Here is a 24,575-nt window from a genome sequence, read left to right as displayed (position 1 = left end):
TGCAGGAACTAACCAATTAATTAAAAAAGAAGCCCCATTCATTTCACCAAGAAACACTTTTACAATAAAATTTTACTTACTCTATTAAGTACTTTAAAATTTTTAATATACTCACATATAATACTAATAATGATAACTCAATCCCAAAGAAGTTTTTAAATACTTAGGCTCTGTGGTCAAAGGATATTTAATATTTGAAAAACTTCAATTAATAACTTTTTTGTACATTAAAGTATGAAAAAGTGATCAGTTAAAACTTCCAAGCATAAAACAACATTACGTTAGGTTCAAATTCTGTAGTGGAAATAGAATAGAAATATGGATTCAAGAATAAAAAGTGGCGGGGGCATATGGGACATGTCTGTACCTTCTACTCATTTTGCCATGAACCCAAAACTGCTATAAAAAATAAAGACTATTCCAAAAAAAGAATCAAAAGGGATACTACAAAATGTCCAGCTGTTAAAGAAATATAAGCATTGTAGTGATTTGATACCCACCATCACTACAGCACTTATATGCCATTGGATTTGTTCTAAAAAGAGGCAAAATAATTATATTTCAAAGTATAAATATAACAGCATGCTGGGAAATTATATCCTTTGCAACTACTTAAACCTAAGATGAAAAATTTTATTTTATTTATTTATTTATTTATTTTGTGAGGAAGATCAACCCTGAGCTAACATCCATGCTAATCCTCCTCTTTTTGCTGAGGAAGACCGTCTCCGAGCTAACATCTATTGCCAATCCTCCTCCTTTTTTTTTTTTTCCCCAAAGCCCCAGTAGATAGTTGTACGTCATAGTTGCACAACCATCTAGTTGCTGTATGTGGGACGCAGCCTCAGCATGGCCGGAGAAGCGGTGCGTCGGTGCGCACCGGGGATCCGAACCCAGGCTGCCAGCAGCAGAGCGCGCGCACTTAACCGCTGAGCCACGGGGCCCGCCCAAAGATGAAAAATTTTAGATGGCAAACTGAAACTGTGCAGGGAGGCATAGTTTGTCAAAAATTTCTGTAGAGTAGACAAGCAGAGAATCTGAAGGCTACTACCCAAAGACGTGCCACGCACATTTCCACCTCCAGGCTTTTGCACACACCATGCCTCCTGTCCTCTGAGCCCTGTGCTTCAAAATCCAAATCAAATCCTGCTTCTTCTAAAACTCTTTTTATGACCCTGCCCTCGGGCTCTCTTCCTCTTGGGAGCCTGGACAGCACTTACCTACCACTGATTTGGCAAATGCGTATTCGTCCTTGGACTACTTTTTGAAATTGGTGATCGTGTGTCCAACTCCCTAACTTGATATAATTTTCATGAGATCAAAGACTATGTATTAATGGTCTTGATATTACCTACTATTTCTTACAAACACTACACTACACATAGATATAGCAGTCACCTAAGAGTTAATGATTATTATAAACAAAAAGATTAACATCACTGTTCACTGGAAGTAAAGAAGTACAGGGTCTCTGTTGATGCAGATATATGCAGGACAAGTTCACTATGGAATAAAGAAAATGTACTTGAGGTCTTGTTTAAGAAACAAGTACAAATCATTTGTTTCCAGTACTCTATGTCTTTGTATCAACATCTTAATAATATAAAAATAAAAAGAGAAGTATTTATTGCTCAAATGTCTTATAGATGCAGGGATGGGTGAAGAATTAAAGCCAAAATTTTAATCTACCATCAGAGATAAGATATTTAAGACAGTAAACGAGATATATAAAGTTTCTTTTTTTCTTTCTTTCTTATTCAAGTTACTAGGTCTAATTTTTGTCCCTTTTTTTTTTGTCTAATTTTTAGGTCTAATTTTGTCTTAGAACTTTAGGGCCATACCATTTTTCAAGAAGGGTATTTTTAGTGGGGTAAGAAGTGAGAAGTGAGAAGTGGTTAATTTTACCTATACAGTCAGCCTTGAGAAAGATACTTCTGAATCAGTTCCTTAACTTGCCTTCTATTAAAGTTGAGCTGTAATTTTCATTTTATTTGCAGATTCAAAGTTTATTAAGAATGTGCTGTTTATATAAAGATGTTGTTTTTAACTAACCCACTGGCCATAGGATACTCTTTCAATTATTTTTCTTGCATTAGCAATGGGTTACAGTAAGCCATCCACACCTTTTGACAAATTGCTCTTGAAACCAACATCCAGATTTGTAATCCGGCTCATTGGAGTTAGGATGTGGTCTGGAGCAATGAAAGACTTTATGCTTTTGTGCCAAGGTAATTTATGCATGTGGGGATCAAACCTCCATTTTGGTCTGCCTGGCCTGGGACCATCTATTTCAGATACAGTCTAAACAGCAATGACTGTCCCTTCAATTAATAAAATAAAGGTGTACTTCACAAAGTACAAACTTCTTTCCATTCATATACTGTTTTCAGGTCTACAAATTAAACTTCACTTTTTAAAGCTAAAGAAAATTTCTACTTCTGACTTAAAGCTTGCCAAATAAAAATATTTTGCTGGGAGAAAAAAAGTAGAACTTTTGAGAATGCTTTGCCAGGCTGCTGAAATTTTTGTGTTCCTCTTGGAAAGTGTAATAGGAATAATACATGCCTGGAGGGAACGAGGTTCTTGACAAGCGATGAGACAGCTGGAGGAAAAGGTTTAAGTTTAAAGAGAATGGGGAGAGAAAGAGCCCCAATGTTGATTCATAGATTAAAAATTACTTGTATATGTTATACTGCCCCCCTGAGATGCTCTGTTCTCAAATAGTTTAAATAGATGGTATTACAGCATTGGCTCTTAGTTCACTAAGGGAGATTAGCTAAGAGTTACAGCAGTGGAGCTAAGATCGAGGAGCCAGATGGCCCCATACTCTCTATTTATAGCATTTCTTTCACTGTGCTCTCAACAGTGCCCTAGTTGCCTAAAAGAGTTTACGAGGCCTTCCTAAGGTTTGCTTTCTGCCAGAGACACAAAGCAGAGGTGAACAGGCCCTTGGTTCTGTTCCTGATTATATCACACACATATTGGGTGATGGGGACATAAGCCGAGGCTCTCTCTTTCCCCAGCTACAGAGGGCTACCTTGCATTAGCTCCTGGTATCTCCACACCTGATGCTACTCTGTTCCTTCTCAGGATCAACATCTTAGGGATGGATCCCCTAAGCTCACCTTTTGACAACGAGTACTACAATGGACTCTGTGACCGAGTTCGGGATGGAAACACCTTGACGTACTACCGCAAACCCTGGAACGTGGCTACTCTGACCTATGAAGTAAGTGTCCTCAGAAGAAAACACACTGGTCAGCTTTTAGCTGAAAAGTTGTTTCCATCAGTTAAATACTAAATAATGTGAAAAATTCAGTAGAATACGAATTTAATGTGAGTATAAGGTTGACTTAAAGAAGAGGAGGTGTAGCTTGGATCTTTTTAGAAAATACACAGTCGTCTACAATTAATCCTCAGTAACACGCACCTAGTGATAGAGTTTTTGCAAATACCTAGTGTCCATAAAAAGAATAATTTAAGATTCTGATCAAACTAAAAATTGAATTAGTGCTGATTTAGGTACTGAGTACACTGCTTCCACGCTATTTAAGCTCGGTTTTTGCTAGCCTACCAATGAAAATCCGTCTTTACATTTGGTTTCCTTCAATATCCCCCTTTGTAAAGCCTGCTTGACTAATGTGAGTGGCTATCTTCACTCACCTCAAACCCCTCTAGCTCTTGTGAAACTATTTCTTGAAGTGATTTTTACTCCATACAATGCCACCCCAAACTTACCACCTTCCGGAAAGTCACCTAAATTCTCTAGAACCATCCACAAACTGGACCCCTCATTCAAAGGATTAATATTTATCACCTTTAGAAATACCTTCTTAGGTCTTAGCAACATATAGTAAAGAACAATAACTAGCTTATTCTGAACCAGGACCTACAAATCTGTTCTTTAAATGGTCCCATTGGTGACCCATAAAGTTCGCTTTATACAGTTATTAGAAAGTCCTTTATTACTGTTGTCACTCTCACCAGTTTGAAAAACATGCTTACTTTTAAATAAATGTAGTGAATATTCCTTTTATTTCTAATAATGTAAATCAATCCCTATCCACTGCAGCCTGAAGTGATCATGCTCTCCCATGAGTGCTAAAGATTTTAATGTCTGGACTATTTGGCATATTTTTCACGTGACCACATTGTCATATTTTTTGTACCTGTAAGTCCAGAATAGAATCAGTTCACCACAAATCTCAGGGAACATTTTGGATTATTGATGTTTTCCCATCATGCCAGGTTTACCTTCTATAAGCATATTTTTTGAGAGGAAGATGATAATCTAAGAAGTATTATGTATGTTCTACTTTCTTAAAAGAATATACCAAAGATAAAGTAACGTTTGTCATTGCTGATGGAAGATGGGTGGTGGTTGTGGGTTTTTTTCTTTTCTTTTTTTTTTTCAGGAGGAAGATCAGCCCTGAGCTAACATTCCACACCAATCCTCCTATTTTTTGCTGAGGAAGACTGGCCCTGGGCTAATATCCGTGCCCATCTTCCTCTACTTTATATGGGACGCTGCCACAGCATGGCTTGACAAGCGGTGCGTCGGTGCGGGCCCGGGATCCGTACCTGCAAACCCCAGGCTGCCAAAGCGGAATGCGTGCACTTAACCGCTGTGCCACTGGGCCGGCCCCTGTTGTGTTGTTTTATTTGGTTTTTAGTTCTCAAGTTTGCGTCATACAGTTCTCCTGTCTTCATCACTGTAACCAGCCTCTTATCTTCTTTTTGGGGTAGTAACTGGTATGACACAAGATGGTGAGGGCTAGAGGGTTGCCCAGGACTGGTCTTGAGACTACATTTGGAGAGTAAGCCACTGTCTTCCCTTATCTACAACCCTGGAAACAGATGTGTTTCCGTGTTCAGAATGTTTTGGATTTTACAAAGGTGATGTGTGTATGTTACTTACATCCCCAGTGGAGTTAGGAGCAGCATCCCATAATCAAACACTTAATATTTCTGTGTGCTTTCTAGAATCTTATTTCTTGGCCTCTCTTCAAAGGTTTTTGCTCTTCTCTCCATGATGATTCCAAATATTGGTCTACCTCTGATTGCCTATCATTGAGCTCAGACTTATTTTGGGTGGACAAATTTTTGTCTTTTTCAATTCAGCTTCCGTCTCTATGCTTTCTGGGGTGACTCCACCCTCACTTTGAGGGGGCGCGAGACTCCACTCACTGCTACCAACCTAGCATAGTGAGACAGGATCAGTCAACAGCACCCTAACTGATACCCTGACCAACATTCTCTTACACCTGCGAGCGATCCTCCCCACTGCTAAGTTCATTTCTGCCCTGTGCCAGTTCCTTTCAAGTCATTTCAAGCATATGGGCAGCTGCCTACAAATTACACCACCCCTGTCTTGCAGCCAGTTAGAAGACAGTGAGCTAAGCAGACCTTAACCTACCAGGAGAGTTAGGGAGAGGTGGTTTCCTGGTGCCATTTTGCTCAACTTTGGCACTTTTCATCATTGAAGACTGAGTGGACTTGTCTTCAATTGCTTTCACTAACCTTAGATCTCAAGGCAATAAAAATACTACTCATTTTTCGAGGCCAAGTTCAAGGCAATCTTTTCCACGAGTCCTTTCTTCATTTTACTAGTTGGAATATGTCAAGCCCTCTTTGACAGAGTAGCATAAGAATTAACAGCTTGCCCCTGGAATCAGACCTCCATGCTGGCCGGGCCACTTCCTAGCTGTGTGACCTTGGACAAATTTCTTAACCTGTATTTTCTTACCTGCAAAATGGAGAAAATTATAGAAATTACCTTAAAGGTAGGAAGTTAAATGTGCTATTCTACATAAAACACTTTTAACAGCTCCTGGCACAGAGTAGACACTCGATAAGTATTAATTATTATTACTAGCTATGTTGGACATGCATATTAAATTTAATAAATTTTTATTAGCATCTACTCTCTGCCAGGCACTTTAGTAACTGGTGAGGCTATAGTGGCATGTGGATAAGACAGACATAGGTCCTGACTTCTTGGACCTTACCATCTGAAGGTCTATTAAATAGGCAATTATGTAAGGGAAGTGTTTTTCATTTTGTTTTATTTTAAAAGAGGAGCCATGAGAGCTTATAGAAAATGGATTTGTTATTCCGTGGGATCAGGAAAGGCCTCCTTAAAGAAGTGATGTTTAAGCTAAGACTTGAAATAAGAGTAGGAATTAACCAGGCCAGGGGGTATAGTATGTATGTGTATGAGTGTGTGAAAGAATGTGTATGTGTATGAGTGTGTATACTGTTTGTGTTATGGAAGAATGGGGGGGAGGGTTTGTTAAAGAACATTCCAGAAAGTAAAAGCAGCATAAAAGGGCCCTGTGGTGGGAAGAAGCATAGGCTGTGGAAATAGAAAGGTGGTTAGAGGGCTGGAGTACAGTCTGGGAGAGATTAACCTGGAATAAGTCTAGTTTAGACTTGATCTTAAAGCCAACAGGAAGACTTGGAAAGATTTTAAGCAGGGAAGTGACATGGTTAGGTTACTTTTCTCCTTTACATTGAGCACTTTTCCCAGCATACTTTGCTTTAAAGAAAATTATGCACATTTTAGTCTTTCCCATTTGATGATAACTTTAGCTTCCCTGTCTTAGTCTGTTCAGGCAGCTATAACAAAATACCAGAGACGTGGCAGCTTAGAAACAACAGAAATGTATTCCTCACAGTTCTGGAGGCTGGAAGTCTGAGATCAGAGTGCCAGCATGGTTGGGTGAGGACCCTCTTCCAGGTCCCCAGACTTGTTGTATCCTCACACGGTGGAAGGGAGCTCAGTGGAGTCACTTTTATAAGAGCACTAATCTCATTCATGAAGCCTCCTCCCAAAGGCCCCACCCCTAAAACCATCACATTGGGCATTACGATTATAACATACAAATTTGGGGGAGGACATAAACATTCAGACCATAGCTTTCCCTGTGCAGAGCAGTTCCCCAATGTATGCTTCTGAATCCAATCTATGCCACTAACTGAAGACATGGGTGTCTCCTACCCAGCCAAAAGTTATAACCAATTTCAGAGGACCTCTGGAAAGGGAGCTTAACCACTGAGATTAACAACCTTTTCATTGATAGCTGATGGTAGCCAAGTTGGCAAAGAAGGCCTTAATTGAAAGTTTTAATTTTTAACTTGGTTGTTTAGTTCAGTTTTTTTTTCACGCAAAAATGAATGTGGTAAAAAAAAAAATAATTCAAAAAGTCCAAACAGCACAAAAGATTATGCAAGGAAAAGTAAGCCCGCCCCCACTCCAGATCCCCATTTCACAGTTCTCCTTCCCAAGGGCAAACACTCTCTGTGGTTTGTCTATTTTTTTTTATAGGCAGTAGAGTGTAAAGGTTAAGAGGCAGTTCACGTTCAAGTCCTGGCATTTCTACTTAAATTAATTAACATGTGTAAAATACTCAAAACAGTGCCTGGCCCATAAGCCTTCAAGAAGGGTTAGCTTTATCATTTCTTTCTTCCTTTCTTTTTTTACACAATTGGGAGTATATTATGCATCTGTTTCGCAACTTGCTTTTAATTATTAATATATTAACTTTTGAAAGCTTGCTGTGTTGTAAGCCCTTCATATGCGTTATCTCACTGAATCCTTATAGCAACCTTTGGGCTAAATATGGTTAGCATCACCATTTTACAGACTAGGAATCAGATGAGGCTCTGAGTGGTTAATGGGTCATGTCCTCAAAATCATGGAGCCTGTATTTGAACCGTAGCCGTCTCACTTCACTGCCTTCGCTCTTAACTTCTTTGCTCTACTGCCTTTCGAATAATTGCTTGACTTTTATTCTTTCTGTGTTTATTTTGGGTGGTTTTTTGTACATTGTTTTCAACAATACTTTGTTATTCTCTTTTAGACCAAAGCAGATAAAAATTTTAGAACCGAACATTATGAAGAACAGATTCAAGCATTCAGAAGTATCATTGAAGAGAGGAAATCACATTTTAAAGCAGATTTAACACTAAAATTTACACCTACTGAAGCAAAACAGTCTAAAAGTAAACCTAAAGAATCTTCTAATGGAGGAGACTCCAAAAATTATACAATCTTTCAATTTGCATACTCCAAAAATGAAATTTACCAACTATTCTCATCATATTCTTCTCAGAAGGTAAGACCAAACACTTAATATAGAGAATATAATGGAATATTTTTCAAACTAATCAAACTCCCTTTTTTAAGTTTAAGTGTTTAGAACAGAGAGAGCTCCTTTGTTGTCATTTCAACAATCTTCACAGCATCTTCACCAGAGTAGATTCCATCTCAGGAAACCACTTTCTTTGCTCATTCATAAAAAGCAAATCCTCATCTGTTAAAGTTTTATCATGAGATTGCAGCAATTCAGTCACATCATCAGGCTCCACTTCTAATGCTAGTTCTCTTGCTATTTCCACCACATCTACAGTTACTTCCTCCACTGAAATCCTGAACCCCTCAAAGTCATCCATGAAGGTTGGAATCAACTTCTTCCAAACTCCTGTTAATGTTGATATTTTGACCTCTGCCCATGGATCACAAATGTTCTTAATGGCATCTCGAACAGTGAATCCTTTCTGGAAGGTTTTCAATTTACTTTGCTCAGATCCGTCAGAGAAATCACTATCTGTGCCAGCTATAGCCTTGTGAAATGTATTTCTTAAATAATAAGACTTGAAAGTTGAAATTACTCCTTGATCCAGGGTAGGCTTCATTGAGGAGATGAGATCTGAGCAAAGATTTGAAGGAGAGGAGATAGCCAAACAGTTATATTTGGGATGACATATTTGGCAGAAGGAACTGTTAGAGGCAAGTCTCTAAGATGGGAACATACCTTCTGATTGGGCCAAAGTGAACCAGAAGGAGAAGAGGTTAGAGGGGTTACCTTGAACCAGATCATTAAAGGCCTCACAGCCTATTCTAAGAGTTTGGCTTTTTCTCTGAGTGACATGGGAGGTCATTGGAATGTTTTGAATAGAAGACTGACATACCCTAATATATTTTAAATGAGTACTCTGGGTACTCTGCTGAGAAGAGATTATGGGGATTGAGAGCAGAAGCAAAAAGTTTTGTTAAAAGCTATTGTAGGAATCCCGGTGAGAGATAATGGTAGTTCAGACCAGACAGGTATAAGGTCAAACATGACAACAGGTATTTGGCCTGAGCTATCAGAAGGATAGAGTTGCTATCAACTGAGATGGAGAAAACTTCAAGCAGAGCAGGTTTGGAGAAGACCAGTGGTTAAGTTTTACTTAGATGAAGTTTGAGATGTCTATCAGAGATTCAAAGGGAGATGTCAAGTTGGAAGTTGGTGTTGTGATTCTGGAGTTTGGGAAAGAGGTCTGAGCTTGAGCTATAAATTTGGGAGTTGTTGATATATAGATGATGCTTATAGTCATAGGGTTTGGTGACACCCAGAACAGAATTAATGTAGATAGAAAAGAGAAGAAGATAAAAGACTTAACTCAAGGAACCTCCGTAGAAGAAGGTCTGGGGAAACAGGGAGGACACAGCAAAGGAAAACAAGTGTAATGTAACGTAATATAATGTAATGTAAAGCAAGCCAGCGTAATGCCCTAGAACCTCGCTACTCAAAGTGCGGTCCATGGACCAGCAGCATCAACATCACTGGGAAGCTAGAACCTCAGGCTCTACCCTAGACCTACTGCATCAGAATTGGGTTTTAACAAGGTGCTCTAGGTGATTTTGTTCACACTTTACAGTTTGAGAAGAGCTGCCCTAGAAGACAAGAAAAGAAACACTATCAAAGAGAAAGAAGTGATGAACTATGTCAGATGTGCTAATATATCAAAGAAGATGAGGATTAAGAAGCAACCACTGGCTTTAGCATTACGCAGGTCGTTGGTGACCATGGCATGAGATATTTTGTTGGAGTAGTGAGAGCAGTGTATAAGTGGATTAGATTTAACAGAAACCAGGAAGACAGGAATTGGAAACAGCCAGTACAGAAAGCTCGTTAAAGGAATTGTGCTTTTAATGAGGGCAAAGAAATGAGTAGCAAATGGTCAGATAAGTGAGGCCAAGAGATTTTTTTTTATTCCTTTAAAATGGAAGAAACAACAGTATATTTAGATGCAAATGATCTAAGATCTACTTTTTTTTTCCCCCCCCCAAAGCCCCAGTAAATAGTTGTATGTCATAGCTGCACATCCTTCTAGTTGCTGTATGTGGGACGTGGCCTCAGCATGGCTGGAGAAGTGGTGCGTCGGTGCACACCCGGGATCCGAACCCGGGCCGCCACCAGCAGAGTGCACGCACTTAACCGCTACGCCACAGGGCCGGCCCTAAGATCTACTTCTAAAATGAGTTGAGCCAAAGGACATAATGTCTTTCTGATAAGATATATCTCCCAATTTTAGCAACAATGAAAAGGAATCCAAATATGTTTTATACATCTTTGAGACTCCATTCAAAATTATTATGCAAGTCATCAGACAGAGAACTCATATGATATTATATATGGAGTAAGTTCCTTTAAGATTTTCATTAGAGTATTCCACTATCACCTGAAGTTAAGTCATGCAGTGTGAACAATTGTGCTTCTAGAACACAGAAAGTTTGGTGTGATATTCATATATACCAAGATATATCTTTTTATTTATTTATTTATTTTTTTATGAGGAAGATCAGCCCTGAGCTAATATCCATGCTAATCCTCCTCTTTTCGCTGAGGTAGACCAGCTCTGAGCTAACATCTATTGCCAATCCTCCTCCTTTTTTTTCCCCAAAGCACCAGTAGATAGTTGTATGTCATAGTTGCACATCCTTCTAGTTGCTGTATGTGGGACGTGGCCTCAGCATGGCTGGAGAAGGGGTGCCTCCGTGTGTGCCCAGGATCCGAACCCAGGCCGCCAGTAGCAGAGCACACGCACTTAACCACTAAGCCACAGGGCTGGCCCTCATAAAATGTTTTAAACTCCCATGCAATCAACATGTGCTAGCCACAACTACAGAAAGAGAACCTCAAAAGAACCATCTACAGGGGCCGGCCCAGTGGCGTAGTGGTTGAGTTCACGCGCTTCACTTCTTGCTGCCCGGATTTCGTGGGTTCGGATCCTGGGCGTGGACCTGTGTACTGCTCGTCAAGCCATGCTATGGCAGGTGTCCCACATAAAGTAGAGGAAGATGGGCATGGATGTTAGCCCAGGGCCAATCTTCCTCAGCAAAAAAGAGGGGGATTGGCAAGAGGAGGGTATTAGCTCAGGGCTAGTCTTCTTCATACACACACAAAAAAAGAACCATCTACAAAATCATGGGTGTGAATTGTAGTTTAGTTTTGGCTAGGATAGTCTATGACATTGAATCACGTAGTTTTTTGTCACTGCACCAGTTTTATCATGGAAATTTAAGCCATCATCTCCAGGAACATTTAACTGTTGAGCTGTTTAGGCTGACTTCAGATCCATGTCTTAAAATATTGTCTGTCCTATCTCTGTCATCAAAGATTGAGAGGACATGATAGAAGAAGGGGGAGACCTGAGACCTAGGATTTTAGTACCAATCACTGTCATAGACTATTTGTGTGATTTGAGGCAAATAACTTGATACTTTTGGATCAGAGTTTCCTTATCGGCAAAATAATAAGATTGGGTGTCATATTCAGTGTCTACATTTCCTTCCACTGTTAATATTTTTAAATCAGTTAGTGAAGTATAATTTACATGCAACAAATGCAAATATTTTAAGCATATAGTTACATGAGTTTTGACTATTATATTCACCTGTTCAACCACCTCCTCAAACAAGACGTAGAACATTTCCACCACCTCAAGAAAATTCCCTGATGCCCTTTGCACTCAATTCCCTACCACCTGAGAGGCAACCACTGACTAGATTTCTCTAACCATAGGTTAGTTTCACCTGTTCTAGAACTTCATATAAATGCAGTCGTACAGTACATATTCTTTTGTGTCTGACTTTTTTCACTCAGCATATTTTTGAGATTTATTTGTGTTGTTGCATGTATCATTAGTTTGGGTTTTTTTTGTTGCTAACTAGTATTGCTTTGTGTGAATACACTACAGTTTGTTTATCAATTCCCCTGTTGATGGATATTTGTGTTGTTTCCAATTGTAAGCTATTCTGACTGAAGCTGCTATAAAAATCTTGTACTGGTTTTTTTGTGGACTCTTTTTTTCATTGATCTTAGGTAAATATGTAGAAGTCGAATTGCTGGCTATAGGGTAGATGCATGTTTACTCTTATAAGAAACTGCTGAACGGTTCTCCGAAGTGGTTATACCATTTTACACTCCCACCAGCAGTACAAGAGAGTCCCATTTGCTGCATATCTTCATCAACAGTTAGTGTCGATAATTTTTTAAGTTTGCCTTTCTAGGAGGTTAAAGTGGTATCTTATGGTCACTACTAAAAAATTTATTGCCCATAGAAATTCTAAATTTTGTGAATTTTTAATTTAAAATAATGGTGATAAAACGTATTTTTCTTCTGCTCTACAACAAAGGAAAAAATGTTTCTGCATGTGAAAGGAGTCATTCAGCTGGGAAAATTTTCCATGAGAAGTCGGGATGTCGTTCTGACAACAACTTTCCTGGATGATATAAAAGCTCTGCCAAGTGCCTATGAAAAGGGAGAATATTTTGCATTTTTGGAAACCTATGGAACCCACTACAGTATCTCTGGGTCTCTAGGAGGTCTCTATGAACTAATATATGTTTTGGATAAAGCTTCCATGGACAGGAAAGGTATACCTAGAAATAAAGTTCTAACTTCTAATGCTGTTTTAACCAACCATTATTCCTATTGCTACCCTCTTTCAATGGTTAAAAAGTTTAGAATAGAGTCCTATAACCTGCTTCTTTGAGAGATCTCTCTCCCTGACCCCTGGCATCTAAAACCCTATCAAACAGCAGATTGACTTCCACCTCAAACAAGATGATTTAGTCATGCGCTGCTCAGCAGCAGTACTGAGAAATGCACAAAATTGTGTTGCACTGTAATGTCATTTGGTGATGCTGCTTTTAGTGAAATACTATTTAAAATGTGAAAGAAAGCACGAGGGGCCTAATTTACATAACCTATTTTTTAATCAGTAGACTGGTTCAATTATATATATGACATTATCTTCCAAAGTATTCTCCAGTACTGGAAGGGAAATATTGTTCTAAATTTTCTTTTAGGGAGGAGGGAGAAAGCAATGTTAACACCATATAAGTCTAACATCTTAAAGCAAGCGTGGAAAATTAGTTTTACCTCATATGTCAACAATTCTAATCATGTGGTGGTAGTTGAATGGAGCCCATGTTGAGTAGGTTTCTGACCACACCTGAAGTCATGAGAAAGAAGGCCGTAGTTGATCATCAATGTCTGCCATATGTGCTTTCTTGGATAGGTCTGTGTGCTACATAGCTACCATCTTGGCCTAAAGGCTGCATCTAAGCCTTTTAAGAATAAAGTAGATGCAAAGTGACTACGTTAATAAGTTTTAATTATTTAACTTGTGAGTAATTATGGCAAGTTATAATATTCCTTAAAGAGGTGATAGATGCCAACATATCTCCTCTCCCTGCCCTTGAAGTTTTTGGGCCTCTTAGGGAGGGAAGTATTGCCAAAAACAACTTCCATGGCTCCTTCCCTGTAACTTCTGGCTGTGTCAAGTGAAGAATGGGATGCAGCTAAGATCTTAAAGCCTGACACTGTCTCCACAGTCAATAAACACTTTATGGATGAAACAAATATGACATGGCCAGAACCGATTGCTCTTGATGACTCAGTGTAGTCTTGGGCAAGTAGAAGCACTGCCAGGGGGAGTAGAATACGAGGTTGCTTGACTTATCCTGCCAGATAGCATAATGAGGTCTCTATGAGCCCTGCCTGGTAGGCTATATTGATAGATATCACATAGAAGAGGAGCACAAGAGGACTGTGTCTTAATTAACTTGAAAATCAGAAGAGAAAGTCTCAGCAAGACTGACAAGAACACAAGAAACCCTCCAGGCTAAGAGTTACTTTGGTGAAAAATCTCCATGGAATGAAATCTTTAATCTTGGAGAACTCAGAGCTATTCACTTAAATCTACTTACCTTCTGGCCTTGGTAGACAAGTATCATTAGGTCAATCCTGGTGTCTTTGAAGAGGAAGTCATCTTTCTTACTTCTCCAGTGGCAAGGACCAAGGACCAAGGACCAAGGACCTGAGGACGAAGCCATGTCCTCCACCTTAATTTTGGATGTCCGGACTCTGTCTGGACATGGAAAGGTCCACAGTCAAGGCAGAGAATCTTAGCTCTTTGGGGTCACTTAGGTGTCTTCATCCTCTTCTTCAGAATCAGAGTCGTCATGCTTCTTAGGTTAAGGTTGGAAATCTAGTAGTTTGGATTTCTAGCATTGTCTTCCATTTTTATCCTTTCTCTTCCTTTCCCATGGGATAATGCCACCTGATATTTCTCAAGTTCTCACTAATTGTGAGTGCACAAAAAATATTTGTTAAATGAATGAATGCCTAAATGCCCTCAGATCTCTGCTTCTAGATCTCACCGTGGAACCCTGGGATTAACTTAACTTCTCCTTTTCCTTATTCGTAAAGCATTTTGGCTTCCAGGACAAACAACCTCATACTTGTGTGTGTGTGTGAGATCTGAAATGACAAATAAGAGCAAAAACTGACATGGCCAATGAGCTGAGGCCTGGGCAGTACACTCTTAAAATAAAGGAATCATTTCCTCTTTTAAATCAGGGGAATAGAGAATAAATTGATTACTTGAGTAAATATTAGGATTTTTATTTCTAATAAGTGGGGCATCCACACACCACAATGAATCAACTTCCAAAACTGATGTCTACTAAACAGCATTCATAGGACTGAAACAAAGTTGTCATATATATAAGCCACGTGTTCAGAGCAATGAACTACCTACCTTAATGACAAACTGAGTCTTCCAAAGAGGATCAGGAGATGTTGATGCATCCCATGACCAGATTATAAAGTCAATATAGAGAAGTGCTTATAGCTAGACAGCTCCAGGTTCAAATACCAACTGGGCAAATTACTAACTGAGTACCATCAGCAGGTTACTTAACTGCTCTGCGATTCTGTATCCTCATCTGTAAAATGAGGATAATAATAGAACTTACCTCAAAAGGTCAATGTAAGGATTAAATTAGTTAATACATACAAAATGCTTAGAATGATGTTGGGCATATGATAAGCATTCGATACATGTTAGACATTATTGTCTCTCTTCTATGGTATTAGAGGCAAAGTATTTTACTATAACCACCCTACTCTGACCTATGACCTTTCAAACAAGAGGTGAATTTGTATGTCCTTTGCCATTAAGTTAACAAGCCAAGTCAAAAGGAGGCCACTAGATTCTAATCCGAAGACAAAATAGGGAAGATGTGACCTTGCATTTGATTTCAGTAATAATGTCTAGGAATCCAAGTAAGTATGTCTCTTACAAAATAGCAAAAGAGGAATTTATGATGTTGATTAACAGTATCTAATAATTTTCAACTGAATACGTTAAACAGGCATTGAACTAAGGGATGTACAGAGATGCCTCGGGTTTAATCTGGACTTATCTCTGAAAGCTGGAATTGAAATCAAGGGAAAGATTGATAAAAGTGATTGCTTAAAGAGGCATAAGGAGGAAATTGGTAAGTATGGTCCAACTTACTAAGTTAAAAAAAAGAAGGGGGGGATGTCAGTGAGCATTGCCCTGTCACTCTGAGCCCTTTTTATTGTCTACACACTTTATTTTAAAAAAAGCTAAAAGTGCTTAAAAACTATTTTATCTTTACAGTTGTTTCCAAACCATTACAAACAGAAGTAACCCATGGACATATAGTCATTGTTATCACCATCACACAGTCGTGCATCAGACAGCTCTAGCGAGCGCCATTCACACTATAATCATTGGAGATTTGTATAATTATCATGGCAATGGTAGAAAAATATCTTGAGGAAAAGATTCCTTTTTTTCCCCCCAATTTTTACCAAGCTTCCTAACGGGCTAATGGCAGTACTCAGTGTGTCCATTAAGAACAGACAAGGCTAAAACCATCTCCCTAACTCAACCTTCCACTTGACTTGAAATCCCTAATCCACCTTCAACTAATTGGTCAAACATGGGACAAACTTCCAGTTACAAGGGAAATAAACACTGGGGGTGTAATATACAACACAATGACTGTAGTTAACACTGCTGTATGGTATATCTGAAAGTTGCTAAGAGAGTAGAACCTAAAAATTCTCATCACAAGGAAAAAAATTCTTTTTCACAGCTATGTGAGGTGATGTGTGTGAACTAAACTTGTTGTGGTAATCATTTTGTAATATATATATGTATGTCATTATGCTGTACATCTTAAACTTATACAGTGTTTTATGTCAATTATTCCTTAATAAAATGGGAGTAAAAAGAAATCCCTAATCCATCCTTAACATTAAAGCAGTGCATAATCTACTTAAAAATATAAGTATCTTTGGTATAAATATTACTTCTGTCGTTAATCCTTAGCAGATTAGCAATGCTAGAGTTCTCAATTTTTACTCTAATCGGAAATGTCTAGGGCCGGCCCCGTGGCTTAGTGGTTAAGTGCGGGCGCTCCCCTACTGGCAGCCGGGATTCGGATCCCGGGCGCACACTGACGCACCACTTGTCCGGCAATGCTGAGGCCGCGTCCCACATACAGCAACTAGAAGGATGTGCAATTATGACATACAACTATCTACTGGGGCTTTGGGGGAAAAAAAAGGAGGAAGATTGGCAATAGATGTTAGCTCAGAGCTGGTCTTCCTCAGCAAAAAGAGGCAGATTAGCACGGATGTTAGCTCAGGGCTGACCTTCCTCACACAAAAAAAAGAAATGCCTGAGAGCATTTTTAGAAATACAAATGCTTGAGATTCACCTTTAAAGAGTCAGCTGATAATGGGGGAGGCAGAAGAGAGGAAAACTTGATATTTTAAAAAACATACCAACCACTGACATGTGGCCATGATTGGAAACCACTGATGAAGACAAAAGAAAACTGAACTTGCCATCAAATGTTATAGTTTCAATATTTGGCCCTTACGCCAACTGTGTAATCTTGGGCTAGTCACTCCACCTCTGTGAGTTTCAGTTTCCTCATCCATGAAAATAAGGAAAGATAAACAAAAATCATCTTGAAATTCCTTTCCAGTTCAAAAAATTCACAACTCTAAAAGATTCACAAAAGTTTGTTAAAAGTGGTTTAGTCTGGAAAGAGAGATTGAGGGAGAGATGGATAGGAATTTGGGGTAGAAAGAAATTTTGCTTTTCATTTTATTCTTTTTTGTACTTTTTGAGTTTTTACAACATTAAAATAGTTTAAAGCAAACCTATGCAAAATATGATTATGAAGTTAAGTATGTAATAAAAAATATATAGTACCTCCAAAAGTCGTGTTTAATTCCCGTGTATGCATGTGCATAGGTCGTGAACTTTGAATTACCTATATATCTCAAGTATCGTACTATTTTTATTTTTTTAAAAAGATGATTGAAGTCTACAATTGGCTACTAATAAAAATTATCCTTGGAGATTTGTGCAAAAAAATTACATAAGTAATATTTATAATTAAAATTCAATAAATATACTAGACTATATTTTATGCAAGGGGTTCAAAAAATGTTTATCAAATATCACAGAACTATAAATGCCTCACTATATCCTCTTTCTGTCCTCAGTAAACATCACCCGTGATAGCCTCATAGATGATGTTATTTCACTCATAAGAGGAGGAACCAGAAAATATGCATTTGAACTGAAAGAGAAGCTTCTCAAAGGAGCCAAGACAATTGATGTGACTGATTTTGTAAATTGGGCCTCTTCCTTGAACGATGCCCCAGTGCTTATAAGTCAAAGAGTAAGGAATGTTTATTTTCAAATAGAAGACTTTGTCATTTTCTTGTTAAATGTCACTGTTGCTTCAGATGAACAGTTAACTTCATCTGAAAGAGACGTGAGCATCCCGATGCACTCCCATCTCATCCTTGGAAAAAGCATGACATAGAAGAAAAATCAACCTGGGCTGAGTTTGAGTCTCTTCCCCTCAGTGAATGTGCAACATTTTCTGACTTCTGCAACACTAAATTCTCCAGTGCTCCATGTTTATTTTGAGAATTTAATAAGATTGCTTGTACAGAGCCTATAGCACAGATGACACAAAATAGGTGCCTGGGAATTGTTAGTCCCCCCCATCCGTCCCTGGTTGTCCCTTGCCTTCAGGTGGCATCACACTACCACTTCCAACACAGAAGAGTCGGATTTACAGGCATGCGTTGCTTAACGTTGGGGACATGTTCTGAGAAATGCATCATTAGGGAATTTCGTCATTGTGCGAATACCACAGAGTGTACTTACACAAACCTAGACGGCATAACCTACTACACACCTAGGTATATGATACTAACCTTATGGGACCGTTGTTGTATATACAGTTCATTGTTGACCGAAACACCATTAAGCTGCACATGACTGTACTAAGGGCCTTTGTGGAAGGGAAGTTCATAAGGTCTCAGAAAATAAGACCAAGGGTGAGCAGTTTTCATGGTCCGGAAATTCTTTCTTTTTTGTATCTTGATTATAATAGTTTTCAATTTATAAACCCCTTGGGAGTTAACAGTTTTATTCCTAGGGGTAAAAAACTGTTGTAATCGTGAAGATACAAATGCTGATGTTATTTAACCTCATCGTTCTCTCCCCAAACTAACTAAAGAGAGTATATACTTTCCTTTACTCCTTATTTTTCTCCTACTTCCTTTTATAGCTTTCAATTCTCCCTGTATGTTTCACAATTTTCTTCCCTCAGGTCAAATTTATCTTTGACTGCCCCCTACTTCAGTTTTATAAACTTGAGTTAGACATGCTGACATTTTGTGAGGGCTAATTATTGGAGAATTTTGTTCCTTCATTCTATGTCATTGTCTTTGAAGAGTGAATGAAGCACCAAAACTACCTCATTTACACGAAGGAGGAACTCAGAAACTGGAAAATCGTAACTACTCTCCTTTTAGGTCACAGAAATTTAGCCATTCATAGATGTGCAAATAAATCTATGAGACTTCAAATATTTTGTCCCAAAAGTAGGACAAAGAGGGAGAAAAAAGTTGGCTAAATTAGCATGTTCATATATAAAATTAAAATCAGAAGAGGCCCCTTTTATTTTATCAGATTTAAATCATATTTAAATTCATTGTCTTGAACTCAGTGAAATAAATCCATATCAGAAGATCTTAAATAAGGAAAGAGTTGATTTAGGGGGATGTTTCCTTCTAGATGGGCACCTAAAGTGGCTTGTCTTCTCATCTCTACAAAGGAAGTTCAACTGTCCTTGTATGGATCCAAGATTGTTCTCTGAGAAGGTCTTAGTAATAGTCTAGCATAGTCTAGAGCTGATTTTTAAAAATCTCAAGTAAATAAGTCTGCTAAATATTTACTACTAGATTTACTAGAACTCTTCAAAGACCTTCATCAACTCCATTGGTACAGTCCTACTGGCTGGATGCAAAATATAGTTTATCCTCTTTTTAAGGGCAACTATTGACCTCCAGATTTTTAGATTAGTAGTCATTCCAACTAAAATGTCTGCATAAATTTCTTTCTTGGTCCATTGGAAGCCTGGGCTTTTCATATGAATGTTTTATGTAACAAAATGGCAGCTATATTTAGTCCACCATGAACCACTTTTTAAATTTATCTTCTTGTAGATAAAGTTCAGAAAAATAGTGAAATGTGATGGCTTTTATTGACTTTTTGTGGCTTTTAAATCTCTAAAGAGATATGAAATATAGTGTAGTTTGACCTCAAAATAAATTCCAAGTTATTTTACTCTCATAAATCTAGTAGAAGTGATCCTGTGGTTAATTAGAAGCTGTTTTCATGAGGTAATTACACAATCTATAATAACTAATTCATTCTTTGGTAAGTTGAAGCATTCTATTGCCTGTGGATGACATATTCAAATAGTCGGGATGGTCTTAATATTAAAATAATTGGCCCTACTATTTAACTATTTAAAGAATTGGTAAAACCTCTCCCTACCCATGCTAGACTATTAACTGGTTTATATTTAATCCTCTGTAGCAAATTAAATCAATTACCTAGGTATTTATGTTGCAATCAGTTTATCTTGGAGGAAACTAGGAAGTTATATTACTCTAAATTAAAAGCTATATGAATATATTACTGGAATTTTCCAGTAAAACACTAGGATATATTTTTTCCATACATTATATTTGATACACTATAATATAAATACTAATGATATAATATAGCATAAATGAAAGATAATGATATAATATAAAAATTTTTTTCCCATACTAAAGTAACGATGGCCATGCTCCATTAAGTAGAACCTTGTGGCTTTGATTCTCTCTTTGTCTGTGTGCTTCAGCAGACCCCAAACCACTTCTTGGGGAATGTGTTGGCCCAGCCCAAGAATTTTTCCTCAGCCCTCTCTATACAGAGGAGATAGGCTGGGCTTCGCGTTCAGTGTTTACTTTTGTCATATTCTTCAGCTGTCATGGAAGTATGTTGATTGTATTTCCAGCTTGCCTGAGCGTTAACACAAATGGTTCTACATTTTATCTCAATAGAATAGCTGAACTTTGGTTTCTTCTTAAGCTTCCTGCTACAAACTAGCTATAAAAACATCAGCTGAGAGAAATTACATTTATTAATGATTGCCTGAGAGATGTAAAGTTTATGATTTCCTCCAGAGCAGTAGCAGCAGAGATCGGTATAGCTAGTATAGAACATATTCGCTTCCTGTAAAGTTTGGTTGGGCATTATCAAAATCAAAGTTGTGTAACCCACTGCTTTATGTACGAAAAGGATGTTACATAGTACAAAGTCTGCTTTATGAGAACCTATCAGAGATATTACTCTTTAATCTCAGTTTCAAGGATCATTTTATTTCTCTTGGGAATCAGGCAAGTGTTTCTCATATGCATGTAGTCATTAAATTCAGTTGTCTTACTCAATGTGCTAGACAATATAACCAAATTTGTGACCAATCTTTTGCTATTGGATGGGTCCTCTTGGCATGAATTTTGGCATTTGTGTTGCTTTTGCCTTCATCCCGCCTTTTCCATTCTCAGTTCTTGTTTTCTCTTTTCCCTCAACCACACTTGTCCACCCACATGTCAACATATATTAAGCTCTTTCTTCAGCAACTTGGGTAATAATGAACTAACTAAACTACCATTTTTGTTATATTGTGCAGCTCTGAGCAGTGATGCACCAGATGTTAAAGAGCATCAGTATTTTAAAGAGCTGTAGCCCCAGGGTTCTGTGGTACAGTCATTACAGTGATAACGACATAGTGAAAATCATTCCTAACTCTCTTGTACAGAGATGAAAATAACACTCATTCTATCAACAAACTACATTTGGTACATATAGTTTAATTAGTTTGGAAGCCTGAAGAAACCTAAATGTACTTAATATTAAACTATATTGCCAATTTATTTGTATTTTAGCAAGTTTCATGATAGATTACACCCACTGAAAATATATCTACAAATGGTAAAAAGAGTTAGCTAGGAGAGGAGAAAAATAAAAACTGTTTTATTGCTTAATAGAAGGCCAAAGTTCATCAGAAAAAGATGTGGCTTTTCAGAAAAACTTCAAGAAGTATATTTTAATTGTTCTTTGTCTTCTTGTGAGATTTTTGACTCCAGGGTTTGAGGCTGCTCTGAAATTGTTGCCATTGAACATCCTTCCTCTTTATCTCTTTGAACACTGTTTACACATTTCATCCAAACTATATTTTCTCCATGATCCCTATTCCTGTATCTTAGACTGTCTGGCCTTGACTTTCCTTTGAAGGGTAAAACAAGATGAACTTCTTTTCTTAAAAAGTCAAAATAACTCCACCACATGCTTATGTTGTCTATGCCAATGTGGCAACATTGGTAAGAGGTTTCTTTCTTCCAAATAAATATGACATAGTTGAAATCTGAATCCTACATCCTAATTCATAAGCGACTACGCTGGCAGACAGTCGTGTTGACTTTGTAGAAATTCTTGATATATTCTGGATATGAGCCTATTCTCACTTAAAAGTGTTATAAGTGTCTTCTCTCGCTTGAGGACTTTCACCCTTTAATGGTATTTTTTGACGACAGATGTCCCCTTTTTTATTTTTAATTTTGAAATAATTTTAGGCTTACTGTAAAACTGCACAAATAGTACAGACAGTAAAACTACACAAAGAGTACAGAGTTCACACATACCCTACACCTGGCAACCCCTTACGTTAACAACTCATTTAACCATAGTACAAATATCAACATCAGAAAATCAACATTGACTAAACCATAGACCTTATTTAAATTTCACCAGTTTTCCCCGTAATGTCCTTTTTTCTGTTCCAGGATCCAATCAGGACCCCCGTCGCATTTAGTTGTCATGTCTTCTTGGTCTCCAATCTGTGACAGTTCTTCAAACTTCCCTTGTCTTTCATGACCTTGACACTTTTGATGAGTATTGATCAGTTATTGTGTCAAATGTCTCTCAATTTTGGCCTAGAATAGATGAGGGTTATGCATTTTTGAATACCACAGAAGTGAGGTGTGTCCTTCTCAGTTCACCATATCAAGAATTATGATGTTAATTTTTTTTTTTTTGAGGAAGATTGGCCCTGCGCTAACATCTGCTGCCAATCTTCCTCTTTTTCTTTTTTCTCCCCAAAGCCCCAGTACATTGTTGTGTGTCGTAGTTATAGAGTTGTAGCTCTTCTATATGGGATGCCGCCTCAGCATGGTTTGATGAGCGGTGCATATGTCCGAGCCCAGGATCCAAACCGTCAAACCCCGGGCCGCTGAAGCAGAACTCGTGAACTTAACCGATACTCCACTGGGCCAGCCCTGAATTTTTTTTTGATGTAGTCAAATGTATATTGCTTTTCATTATAGTTAGTGTTTTTGTGTCCTATTTAAAGTCTTTCCCTACCTCAAGGTCGTAAAGATACTCTCCTATATATTCTCTTCTAGAAGCTTTATTGTTTTCCTTTTACATTTTGATCTACAATCAACCTAGAGTTGTTTTTTGTATGGTAAAAGTTAGAAGATCCCTTTTTTAAAAATTTCCCTATGAATATCTCATTGTCCCAGAACAATTTATATTGTATTATTGATTATATCTATTAAAATCAAATGTCAGTGTACTTTCAAAGTACTATGGCTTTTTACTAAGCTACTTTTAAGATTTTCTCCATTGCCTTTGTTTTTTAGCAATTTTACTCTGATGTGCCTACATGTGAAGCGAAAAATTTTTAACTTGCTTTTCATTAATGGGGTATCTTGATGTCTTTCACCAGGTTTGTAATGTTCACAGCCATTAGGTCTTCAAATATTGCTTCTTATAGTCTCTCCTTCTGGGACTCAAATTATATAGATCTTTTACCTTCTCACTCTATTTTTTGTGTTTCCTACCCTCTATGTATATTTCCCAATCTTTTATCTCTTCATGCTTCATTGTCAATATTTTCTTCTGACCTATATATTTTCGATTCATTGACTTTGCTTCAGTTGTGTCACATCTGCTATTTAACCAGTCCATTAATTTGTGTATTATAATATAAAGTTCTACTATTTTTGTTTATTTTTTCAAATGTCCTATTTTTTTAAATAATTTCCAATTCTCTGCTAAAATTTCAATCTTGTCTCTTATGTAAACATAGTTATTTTAAAGTCTACATCTGATCACTCAAATCCCCCATAGCTCCGTTTCTTTTATTTCTAATAGTTCACATCCATATGGCCTTGTTTCCTTGTGTAACTGGTTATTTTTATTGTCAGCTGGATGTTATACTTAAAAAATTGTTAGAGGGGTAGCTCGAGGCCTGGCATGATGTTATTTTCCTTCAAAGAAAATATATATTTACATCTGGAAGGCTTCTGGGGTACTAATGATTCAGGATCATTTTGATCCAAGCCAGACTGCAGTCTTTGCCAGGCTTACCCCCTTCCGGTTCCCAGGGTTGTAGGCCTTTGCATCCAACCCAAAGCACAGCTGTTTACCTTTGTTGTCCCTGAATTCCCACCTTTTTTCCCCAGCCCAGTAATGTGCTGCTCTACCTCTTAGCCCCTTGACTCCTCTTTCTGAGTTAGGAAATGTGGCAAGGGGACTGGTAGCCCCAAAATACTGGGCTCACCTCACTGAATTTCCACCGTCTCCCAAACCTTAGCCCAGTCATTCTTTATTATCTTGTTAGTTCTCTAAGGCCTTCAAGCAGATTTTTAATTTGGGTTTTATTTTGTTTAGCTTTTCTCATTGTCCTCAGAAAAAAGATTAGTGACATTACTTAATTTGTTATTACTCTTCTGCAGGAATTTGTGGTATATTTTTATCTCTTCTTTCTTGAGTCTTTATATTCCAATTTCTTTTAAATTTTGTGGTCTCTTATTTCAAAGTGCTATTCTCCCAAAGGCCCTCAATTTCTAACAATTTATTTACTCAAACAGCTCTTTATAGTCACACAATTGAATTTGTTTAAATTAAACGGACATGCGATTCAAATTTTCTATATATGTGATGGTCCCTCCACCAAAAAAACTTTTTGAATTCTGCATTGTATGATTGG

General features: G+C 37.8%; 1 protein-coding gene across 1 annotated transcript in view; it reads left to right on the top strand.

Moving 5' to 3' along the window:
* The window catches only part of C9 (complement C9), a 44,849-nt gene that overhangs the window by 18,703 nt on the left and 1,571 nt on the right, over positions 1–24,575 (top strand). The window contains exons 5-9 of the mRNA XM_004422762.3: positions 3,091–3,229; positions 7,863–8,117; positions 12,467–12,707; positions 15,495–15,620; positions 17,674–17,852. Coding sequence (XP_004422819.2) covers positions 3,091–3,229; positions 7,863–8,117; positions 12,467–12,707; positions 15,495–15,620; positions 17,674–17,852 — 940 coding nt within the window. The remainder of the gene's footprint in view (positions 1–3,090; positions 3,230–7,862; positions 8,118–12,466; positions 12,708–15,494; positions 15,621–17,673; positions 17,853–24,575) is intronic.

This window comes from Ceratotherium simum, chromosome 18, assembly GCF_057802395.1.
Source record: "Ceratotherium simum simum isolate JZ-2026a chromosome 18, ASM5780239v1, whole genome shotgun sequence".
Taxonomy (NCBI): Eukaryota; Metazoa; Chordata; class Mammalia; order Perissodactyla; family Rhinocerotidae; genus Ceratotherium; species Ceratotherium simum.
The sequence above is the reverse complement of the archived record's forward strand: the minus strand, read 5'-3'. Positions and strand labels throughout refer to the sequence as shown.